The sequence below is a fragment of the Belonocnema kinseyi genome, chromosome 1, assembly GCF_010883055.1.
Source record: "Belonocnema kinseyi isolate 2016_QV_RU_SX_M_011 chromosome 1, B_treatae_v1, whole genome shotgun sequence".
NCBI lineage: Eukaryota > Metazoa > Arthropoda > Insecta > Hymenoptera > Cynipidae > Belonocnema > Belonocnema kinseyi.
In genome coordinates this window covers 165,948,313-165,959,712 of record NC_046657.1, presented here as the reverse complement: position 1 = coordinate 165,959,712, position 11,400 = coordinate 165,948,313, and the positions used below count along the sequence as shown (strand labels likewise).

Here is an 11,400-nt window from a genome sequence, read left to right as displayed (position 1 = left end):
GAGGGAGCTCTTCTTAATATTTTGACACCAAAATCATGTCGATACACCTTACCGACTGCGAGTAAAGCCACCCACGCTTTAACTTGACAGACTGTAAGACTAACATTTTTCAGTTAAAAGTTAAACGTGCAATTTTTTGTTTAAGACTAACATTTTTTAGTTAAAAGTTAAACGTACAATTTTTTATTTGGATTAATCTTTTTTGATTAAAAATTAAACTACTTTGTTGAGAATTTATTTTATTTTTTAATATTTAACTATTTTGTTGAGAATTAGTTTTTTCACTGAAAATAAAACTTCCAATATTGGTTGAAAATTTTACGGATCTTGAAAGGAAAAAATTTAGTTATGTATTTGAAAGTGTGTTTTGAACAAAAAATTATATTTCAGCAAAAAATATTTTAAACCAACCTAAAACACTAATTTTGAAAAAAATAGCTGAATCTGAAACTGAAACCAAAACTAATCTGTATTAATAGCATTTCTAACCAAAAAAAGATTACATTTTTTCCAAAAAGACGAATTCTCCAAATAAGCGGTTCAATTTTTGTACATAAAAATATAAGTTTTCAACTGAAATGAAGAATTTTGAATGAAAAATGATTAATTTTCAACCAGTTGTATTTTTTACCAGAGAAGACGAATTTTTAACCTTAATCAATTTTTGTATGAAAAAACATTTTTCTGTCGCGGAAGGAAAAAATACGTGAAATACATTATTAAAATATTTTTTTTGTAAGTTAAAATTGTTTTCGCGATAAAATTGTTTTGTTTAAAAAATAATTAAATTATCAGTAACATTATTTTGATACTTAGATACGTTTGAAGTTCCCTAGTAAAAATTCAACACAAATTGATTAGTTCTAATCTTACCTATAAATGTTACTGATGTATCTATTTCTCTCTCAAAATCGATTGTGGTCTCTCCTTTTTCAATGCGATCAATTATTTTCAATTATTCTTCTAAAAAAATTTTCCTTTTTTGGTGAAGAATTGCTACACATTTATGTATGAATTAGTAAATGCTTTGAAATAGAGTAAGAATGAAGTTTGAATCTCTTAAGTACGTTACATTAAATCTAATTTGCCGTTTAAATCGTGTTTACGCACGAGCATTTTATTTAATGCGCGCGCATGCATCTATTGGCAGTGGGAGAAAAGCAAGTTGGGGGAAACGCGATATCTGGCAGTGCGATAAATGGAAGGGTACTGTAAATATAAAAAATCACATTTATATTATAAAAAATTTATTTGTACTGCATCTATAGACAGAATAACAACTAAAAGTACATGTTGAGCAACCTATAATTATTACTATAATTATATGTACATCAGTCTTAATTGGCGGGTTGTACATAGATTGGAAGGCATCTCAGCGATCACAAAAATCTTTTTTCATATAAATAGGTCTTCTTAGAATAATTAAAGTATAATTAAAAAATTAAAATAATGTTTGCGAAAAAATTAACATAAAATATAAAAAATTAAGTTGCATTTCAAGTTGATTTATCTTAAAAGCTTTCATAAAAAAGAAACAAAGTACATTATTTGCACTCTATAATTAGTTTAACTATTTAAGCTTATTTATCTTCATCTGTATCGTGAAGTAACTCTCTTGATTCGCTCTTGTTTACTTTGAGTCTTCGTAAAATTATTTTTTCTAATGTTAAAATGGGCGCCTCGAAAAATAAGCTGCAGAAGAAGGCTATCACAACGGAAAGAGCGAAACTAGCCAAGAAGAGGTTAAACTATGAAAAATGAATGAGTCGATAAGAAATAAATGAAACGCTATTTTAAAAATTGTAATTTAAAAATAAAGTTTTGCTTACCACATTGAAGTCTGTGAAGTAATGCGGTGTCCTAGATGCAAATGCTAGCATTCCCTGAATTACTATGTGGACCAAGTACACACAGTAGGAAACTTTGCCAAACGGAATGAAGATTGGAAGCGACAGAAACGTGTTTATTGGACCTGATAATCGTAAGAAGATTAGTATAAGAATTAGCCAATTTAAACAAAAATTATTCAGGGGCGCCAAATCTGGGAGTTAAATTAGGCGACCACCCGATCTTCTCTGATTGGGGAAAAAGGTGTACACCAAACTCTCGCTTTCAGTCCCCCCGTTTTCGGCCTTCTTAGAACTGCTTGGCCCGGCAGTTTCTCAGGGGCTGCAGAGAAACAGCGGTTGCGATAGTCATCTTAGAAGGGCCGCCGTGCGCAAATAAATCAAGTATATTGCGCAATAGGATGCATGCTAATTGGAAACGGTTCAGGCAGCCCTGAATGTTTACGTTTCGATCCCATCGAATTTAGTCCAAGGTTATTTGCAGGCAACCCTAGACACTAGACTGAAAGCGAGAGTTTGGTGTATTTTAGTTTTAAAAATTAAAAAATAGTATACTTCTGATAACTCTGAGCTTATATGCTCTATCGGCCCTCAAGAGGCACGTTTTCTTAACTTTAAACTAAAAAAAAAATTCAGTTTTTAATTTGAAAAAAGAAGTAAGAACCTGCTTTCTATACATTAAGTGGTTGAATCGGCTCAAAAAATATTTGATTAATAATTGTAGTTTTTCGTCTTCTTTTGCTTATAGAAGATGGGAGGGTCGGAAAAGAGGGGTTGGGGGTCGAATTGAAGCCATTTTGCCCGAACAACTTGAAAAATCATTGGCGCCACTTACTATTATTAAATATACATACCACCATAACCGTGAACGCAAACTAAAACGATCCAAGCTATACTCGCAGCCCAGAGTGGTCGCGCGAGCGATCCATAAACTGATTCCCAAACGATGTTGTAAACGTAATCCTTCTGCTGGAAACTTCTCATTCCAAATGTGCAAAACGTCAATGACACGAGACAACAAATCCATCCAATATAAATAGTTGTCTGGAACCCAAACCGAATAAAAGTTACTCACATGTGCGTAATGTCACCCTTGTCAAACTCTAGTGAGCAGACTCCCCGCAGGGGGATGAATTATCTGGTACGAATGAACCCGGCCTTAAGGCCCTTTAGCAGAATGGCAATCGGTTCTGAATTTTAAGGCCGCATTGTTAAATATTTTGATCTAATTTTTTGCATATCTCGTATAAATAAGAATACCTTGAAGCAAACATAGCTGGTTTTTCTATAAAATGTTTACATTTTGTTTACTAATCAAAATAGAGAACAATAGCAGTGACAATTGCATTTCCACAACAATCCTGTTCACCGTTGCCAAACTCCAGTCGGCAGAGTCCCCGAAGTGAGTCGAATTATCCGGGACGAATGAATCGGGGCATTTTTATGAGATTTCGGCATAACAATCAGTTAATATTTGTATTAATAATGTAAATTTGTAGGGATTAGAGAACCTGTCTGCGTTTACACCCCATATTTCTGCCAAATTCACGCTGAAGACGGTATTTTTTTTTAATTTCCACATTAATAATTTTTTATCCAGAAACAGACTGTTTCCAAGTATTTTTATATGAGACTGTATTTTCTTATTAAGTTATAGTTTGTTAATATAAATCAAGTTAGTTTCTTCAGGATATTTAGTACTTTCTAAAAAACTTAATTTGTTAAACAATTTTTTCCCGCAAATCGTAAAAAAATATTATTTTCTGCGTTTGATATGACACAATTAACGATTAGTAAGATTACTTATTTTGCTTGAACACTAGAAAAATTACATACCTAAGAGGCCGGAGGGTACAAATTGGACCCTAGAAGCATTTTCACAGTTTTAAGCAATTCCCCACAGATACTAAGTATCCAATCATAGGAAAAGTCATAAAATGTTGGCGCCACAAAAAAACGTTTAAGGGGGCAACAGCGTTTCGAATGTCAAAAAGGCCTAAATTAAGGTTAAAGTATTTAGCAATAGAGTACTCGGTTCTAAATTTTAAGGGCGCACGATTGAATCATCACTTTCTAATTTTTTCATACTACATATACATAATATTATCTCGGAGCAAGCAGAGCCAGTTTTTCGATAAAAGGTTCTTTTATTTTAATCTCTAATGTAAACATTTTATTGAAAAATCGTATGCGTGTGCTTCAAGATATGAATATGTAGACCACGTATGCAAGAAATCAAAGAAAAATATTCAATTAGGCCGCCTGAAAATTCAGAACCAAGTACTTAATTGCTAAATATCTTAAATCAAACAAAGTATTTTTACCATTCGTTGCTTGTGTCATCAATTTCATTATATAATATTTTTTACGATTTACGGGAAAAAATTGTTCAGAGAATTATTATTTTTTATTAAATAGTCTGAAGAAAATATCCTAATTTATAATAATAAACTATAACTATATGCGATTGTAAATGCATAAAAGTTCTTTGTTCGCTACAGGCTTACACTGTAACAGCACATATTAATCGATTTTTATTCATCTTTTTTCTAATTTCCTTATAATCATATCAATAAATTAATTCTGTTAATTCAAATTAAATTAATCAATAATTTTTTAATTCCAGTTATTCTAACTGGCCGAAATCTCATAACACTGCCACGGTTTATTCGTTCCGGATAATTCTACTCCCTCCGGGGAGTCTGCCGACTGGAGTTTGACGAGGGTGAACAGGCTCGCTGTGGAAATGCATTCACAGCAATTACTGAGCTTCACTGCTATTTAAGTGCTATTGTTCTTATGTTTGATTTATTTATTATTGAACAGCTACCAAACTTAACGGAGCATAGAATCAAGTGAAGTTACCTTGTTTAAATCTAATCGTTTTGTAGCTATGATATATCCAAATAGGACACCAACGAGCCAACTGCCACCTCTTGCGTAAGCCACCGCGTATAGGTGTGTAAACATGGGTATCGTCTTATCGAGGCTGAAATTAAAAAATTAAATAAATTTAGCAAAATAAGTTATCGAAACTTTACTTTACTGTCCAGGACTTTGGATAGACCACAAATATTTTAAAATTGCTTATAAAGTTTTTTACAAATTTCAAGACTGTTTTTATAAATAATAAATTAAATTAGCAAATTGCTCCATCTTTAGGCCTGCTATTACTTACCCACCTGTTTTTATTTTTGTTTGTTTAATGACATAGAAAAAAACATTCTTCACTATATGTGTGTTTAGCTTATCAACGAAAAACCTGGACCACAACAGACTATCAAGGCAATAACAAAAGAACTTTTGGTTTGAACATGTAAATTATGAAAAAAAAGTAATTTTAGCAACTGTAAAAAAAAGAAGCGTGTAGATGATTTCTTTCAGTGGTGTAGGCCATAATATTTGTTGTTGTTACTTTTTCTGAGGTGAACCCGCTCTTACATTATCATCTACACACCTCATTTTATGTCTCTTAAAATGTTTACCACTGATATTAAATTTGCTTCGGAAATCAATTAAGAGGTATTTTATCTTTTAAAAAAGCAAAAATATGTCTTCATTTACTCTCTCAATATATCTTTACTCTCCTAAATAGAAGTAATATTTTTAATAAAATATCTTATATTTTTTATTTTCATACTTACGTATGACCTATTTCAATATTGGACGTATACTTGTTTACTGCTATAATTGCAGCAGGTACTACAAGTTGTGAGGCAAACAATACACTCCAAATTGCCAAAGCTAGTTTTGGTTTTTTGATAAGAGGGTACAATATAATTGGCGATATCAAGAAAAACTGCATGTCAACGGCCAAGTACCATAAATGACCCAAACACTGAAAAAAAACAAACAATTTTTGTGAATCTTTAAAAAATCTCTTTGATTAAAATTACGATAATTGTATTAATTAAAGTAGACTTACAGGATTATCTGACTTTACATAATTATTTGTGTATAGCAAAAAAGACCACCATTTTTTCATGCATTTTTCACCGAAAAATATACTTCCAAGTGTCTCCCACCTTGGACCCGATCCCATAAGAGGGATGATAAAGATTGCAAAGACAACGAGTACTAACATTGGCAGTGTTAATCTGCAAGTTATATAGAATAATTTTTATAAATTACTCAGTGGGCACAAAATTTGGCGACGTCTTTACGACATCGTTACGACATCTTTACCACAACATTACGACATTCTATGTCCATGTCGTTACAGTGTCTTTACGATATCGTAAAGACATCGTCAGATCATACGACATATTTACGATAACATAAAGACAACTTAACGACTTGGACATAGGATGTCGTAAAGTTGTCGTAAAGTTGTCGTAAATATGTCGTAACGATTTCGTGAAGACGTCGCCAAATTGTGTGCCCACTGGGTAATGCGCATATTATATTTTTACAGTAGAACCTCGTTTATCCAAGGTAATGTGGGCAGACGATGCCTCGGATAAACGAAAACTCGGATAATACGGAAGAAGTGCAAAATTCGAAAGAGTTATCTATTTTTGATATATTTTAAATATAAAAATGAATGTAAACATTTAGCAAATAAATGCAAACAACTTACGAATGTGGATTTATCTTTATGGTACAAAGCATTGTAACTAAGGTGGCTCAAGGAAGTCGATAATAGAGCACTGTTTTAATCTGCACAATCGTTTTTTAGCTGCAATATTGCCTCGGATCATGCGGAGCCTCAGAAAATCGAAAGCCGGACAATCGAGGTTCTACTGTACTTGGTTTTCTATAAAGTTAAGCTTTCTAATAGACAGTATTTTTTTATATTTATTTTACATGTCAACAAACAGAACTGGGGGTTTGATTAAAGAAATATATTTTCGACTTTATTTATACATAAAGTTGGCAAAAATTGTAAAATTTAAGATATTGTTACTATAATAACATACAATTAATTAAAAATGATTGATATAAGTGCTTAATCAATGAATGAAAATTCGTGAAACATAACCTAATAGTTTACGATAAATTAATAAATTCTTATTAATAATGGTATTTTGTTATAAACAATGGTAGGTGGTTTTTAAGTGGTTTTGAATATTTATCAAGCGTTTTTCGGTTTTAATCCAATTTGAAGTAACATCAAAACATATCTAGACGAAACGGAATATATTTATTTCACGTTATAAACATATTTTACAAAACAAATGTGCAGTTTAAGCAATTTTTAAGAGTTTCAGTTACTTTTTCTTAAAATCCTTTGTTAGTCTATTTAGTAATATTTTTCTAAACTCTATTGTCATTCAATGACAAATGTCATTGTTATAAACAAATTTTATAAGCAAATGCGCAGTTTGATAAATATTTTAGTGTTTAAGGTACTTTTTTAAAAAGTGCTTTGTTTGAATTGTGAGTGTTGTTGCAATAAACTATGCTGCAATTTCACGACAATTTTGTAATTGTTATAAACAATTTTACAACACAAATGCACAGTTTGAGCAATTCTTAAGAGTTTCAGTTACTTTTTTTACCGTACTTGGTAAGTCTTTCTAGTGATACTTTTGAAAACTATATTGTCACTTCATGACAAATATGATTGTTATAAATAAATGCATATTTCAATCATTTTTTGAGTATTTTAGTTACTTCTTTTCACTTATTTTAGAAGTTAACCAAAACAATACTTATACTAACAAAAAAAACAATACAGATCTAAAAACAAAACCTAAAAATTAATAGAAACAGAAAACACAAAAATTTTAAAATTCAACGAACCACAGATAAATATAAGAATAATATTTCTTAAAACGCCACGGTTAAAAGCCTGTTAACACTAGCAGCTGAAATCGGCTACTTGAAGAAAAAAAAGTAGATGATAACCAAATAATAGCAGTTTCAGCCTGCTAGCCATCTACTTCGAGCAAAAAAAAATTAGTGTAACTGTACATTTTTTTTTATAAAATTTATTCATAACAATCAAATTCGTTATCGAATAGCAATACAGTTTACAAAAGTATCATTAGAAAGATTAACAAAGTACGTTAACAAAAAAGAAACTGAAACTCTTAAAAAATGCTTAAACTGTGAATTTGTTTATTAAATTTGTTTACAACAATTACAAATTTTTAATGAAATTGCAACATTTTTTTATCAAATTTCTTTATAACAATAAGAAATATAATCCGCGTTGCCTTAATATGTTTTTATGTTGCTTTAAATTAGATTAATAACGAAAATCGCCTAATAAATATCCAAAACTACTCGAAAAACAACTACTATTGTTTATAACAATAAAATTATTAATAACAATTTATTAATGTATAATAAACTATTAGGTTATGTTTAACGAATATTTATTTATTGATTGAACGCTGATATCAATCATTTTGAATTAATTGCGTGTTATTATAGTAAAAATATTTTAAATTTTACGATTTTCGCCAACTTTGTGTAAAAAAAAAGTAAACAATCATTTTTTTTCAAATCGACCGTGAAGGATCTCTTAAGAATTTAGTTTGCTTTAATTTAAACAACAAATTTATAAAGGGTTAAAAATTGTAGCCGGAATCGTATTTTTAATATTTTTTTCGTCATTTCGCCCCCTTGTGGGAAGTGGGCAAAACGAAAACTATATTATTTGGAAAAAGTCTCTGTTAAAATTGGGTTCCTCTCGAGGAACTACTAGAGACTAGGAACACCAATTTATTCTCTGTTCTCTTAAGTAACATTGATATCGCATATATTATATAATAATTATTATTATTACCTTATGTAACGGTGAAAATAGAAGGCAAAAATATTAAACTTCTTTCCTGCGGACATTTCTTTCAGGAACAAATAAGTCACTAAAAGTCCGCTGATCATAAAGAAGGTATCCACGGCGAAAACGGCCATAAATACGTACAAAGAATTCCAGGATTTAATCCACTATTTTGCATGAGAAAAAAAAATTAGTGAAATCTTTGATTTTTATCAGTTTCTTTTGTCTAATATTCAAATTGTATATCAAGGAGTCGCTCGCTGGAAACACACAGAGAAATGCGATCCTTTTTGTAATATTAAAACTGCATCAAACAAAAAAATATCTATTATTAATTTCTGTAAACCTTGACAAAGGCTGCCAAGCACACTTCAAAAAAAAAATATTTTTTAATTGCTTATTTAACAGTAGTTATTTACAAGTTTAGTTTTTTCTATCTAATTAGGAAAAAGTTAGAATTTTTATTTAATCCTAATGATCAAGGCCTCATTTTATTCTTCGAAGGATTCTCTTAATTTTTATTCAGGTAGATTAAAAAAAAATAATTTAGAAATATTACTGTTATTATTGTTATAAGAAATCATAGCTCAAATTTTAATTAACACCACCCAAATAAAATAATAGAGAATTCTTTAAAAAATAAAATGACACCTTGATCATTTGGATTATATGAGAATTGTAACCTTTTCCTAAAGAGAAAGCAAAAACAAAATCGATTTTGTAAATCATTTTAAATAATGGCGATTTTGAGATTGATTGTACGTAGTGTGAATCCTTAAGAGTTGTGAATACAATTGTAATTGTCAATGTAGTATTCAATACCATTCTCAGCCATTTGAATCATTGTGATTCAATTTTGTTACACAGGGTGAGGAAAAAGTATGGGAACCCCGGAAAAACTCCGAGGGTTGGTCATAAAAAAAATGGTTAATGTCAGGTCTTGTGTAACTTTCAACGATAAATCCAGTGATTACCTTGGATTTGACCTGGACATTAACCTTCTTTTCTAACCACTTGTTATGCACGATTTTCTTGCAAGTATTATTTCATTTTTATTTGACCTCTAGAGGTCACGTCGCCATTGGACCTGAAGGTATATTTTAACGTAAAACTTCACACTCTTTCGATTTCCGATATCAAAAGTATGGGTTCCCATTTTTAAAAAAAGTTGAACTTGAAACGACCTTGAAAGTGACGTACAAGGTCAAATATAAGGTCATCATTGGATTCCTCGTTGAAAGGTACATAACACCTGATCTCAATAATTTTTTTTAAATAAAAAACCCTCTGAGATTTTCCAGGGTTTCCATACTTTTCCCTCACCCGGTATAAAATAGTATATTGCGTAACAAGGGGCGAAATGTACAATTGCACCAGTGTGAGGTTAGCTTCACGAGCGTAGCGAGTGCAGATATCACACGAGTGAAATTGTTGCGTCGCCCCGACTTGCACATACACTTTTTCATAAGAAATGTATCGAAAATTTGACTTGAGATGCCTGAAACTTCTTAGCGTCTCATCAAAGTTGTTGTTCTTTGTAAATACGTAGAAAGTGACAGCTATAGGTTAGAATGCCACGATTCTCGAAACGAGGTTCGATAAGAGGGAGAATGGCTGCAGAAAACTGCAGATAAAGTAGAATGTAAACACTTTCGATACCGGTTACGGCGTAAAGTTACTTTCGCAGTCCCCTGTTTCTACTTTCTAGTCTATGGTTGAAAACACAACTTTCGACCCGCTACAGGGGCATCGAAAGTCAAATTTTCGATACATGTGTTATGAAAAAAACTTTAAGTGCTTCTGTGAGTGGATCCAGCATACTATGCCACTTATAACAATTCCTTAATTAGAAAATATGTTTTAAAAACTCACATCAGCCATATCAATCATGTTAACGTTAACATAAAAATTGCTCAACACATACTGATGACCAAGAACAATCCAACACATACTTAAAGATCGAATGCCATGCAATGCACTCAATGAATTTGAACTGACATTCATATTCAAAATTTTGCTTGCACTTTTGAACAATGAGAACTCTGTGAAATTGTTCGCAACTGCAGATTGAAGAAGTTTAGTTCTTTGGAGGATGTCCAGAAAAGTACATATTTTTAGGACAATCACAAGGATAGATAATATTGCCCTGCAACGAAAAATAATGATTAAATTTTGTCAGGATATTAAATCCATGGATACAATAAATTTTGGAAATTTTGTATTATTGATGAAGGCTTCAAGAAATAAGAAAAAGTAATTGTACTCACACCGATATGATGGTTCCGTTTGACCAGCTTTGAGGACCAACAGTTGAACAAGTTGCAGTTATATCAGTGATTCCCAAATCTTTTACCCGCTCAATATTATGGATAGTTTTATTAAGAAATGTTTCCACGTCATAAGAATTACATGCTGATGGAACGCATATTGAAAAAGTTGGTTGAATAAGATCTGAACTGTTGTGATTAGCTAAAGTTATTGAGTACATGCAGTGTCGACCACGAATTTCTATATTCCTTTTCGCCGCCTGAACTGACATGCATTCGTCAAACATTCCCAGATCGATAATATTTCCTGTCAAAATACCAGACGGGATTTTCGAAGAAGAATCTAGCACTGAAAAGATGCAAGAAAATTTATTTTTGTATATCTAATTATTTTATTCACTGTTATAGACTTCTTTGTTAAGTATAATATACAGCAGAACCTCGATTATCCGCCCTTCAATTACACAGGCCGACAAAATTTGACAAAGGTCCGGAACCAGAGACCAGACCTAGTATACCCGAAGGTTTTTGCTGCGCTGAATCCGAATCCGACCTC

At 31.4% G+C, this 11,400-nt stretch overlaps 1 protein-coding gene across 1 annotated transcript in view; it reads right to left on the bottom strand.

Annotated features, from left to right (window-relative positions):
* Nucleotides 1–1,580: 1,580 nt before the first annotated feature.
* The window catches only part of LOC117180990 (O-acyltransferase like protein-like), a 17,934-nt gene continuing 8,114 nt past the window's right edge, over nt 1,581–11,400 (bottom strand). Inside the window, exons 2-10 of the mRNA XM_033373578.1 lie at nt 10,845–11,193; nt 10,450–10,723; nt 8,584–8,744; nt 5,773–5,944; nt 5,492–5,646; nt 4,713–4,836; nt 2,702–2,891; nt 1,830–1,972; nt 1,581–1,748 (exon numbers count right to left, since the gene is read on the bottom strand). Of these exons, the coding sequence (XP_033229469.1) occupies nt 1,581–1,748; nt 1,830–1,972; nt 2,702–2,891; nt 4,713–4,836; nt 5,492–5,646; nt 5,773–5,944; nt 8,584–8,744; nt 10,450–10,723; nt 10,845–11,193 (1,736 nt within the window). The remainder of the gene's footprint in view (nt 1,749–1,829; nt 1,973–2,701; nt 2,892–4,712; nt 4,837–5,491; nt 5,647–5,772; nt 5,945–8,583; nt 8,745–10,449; nt 10,724–10,844; nt 11,194–11,400) is intronic.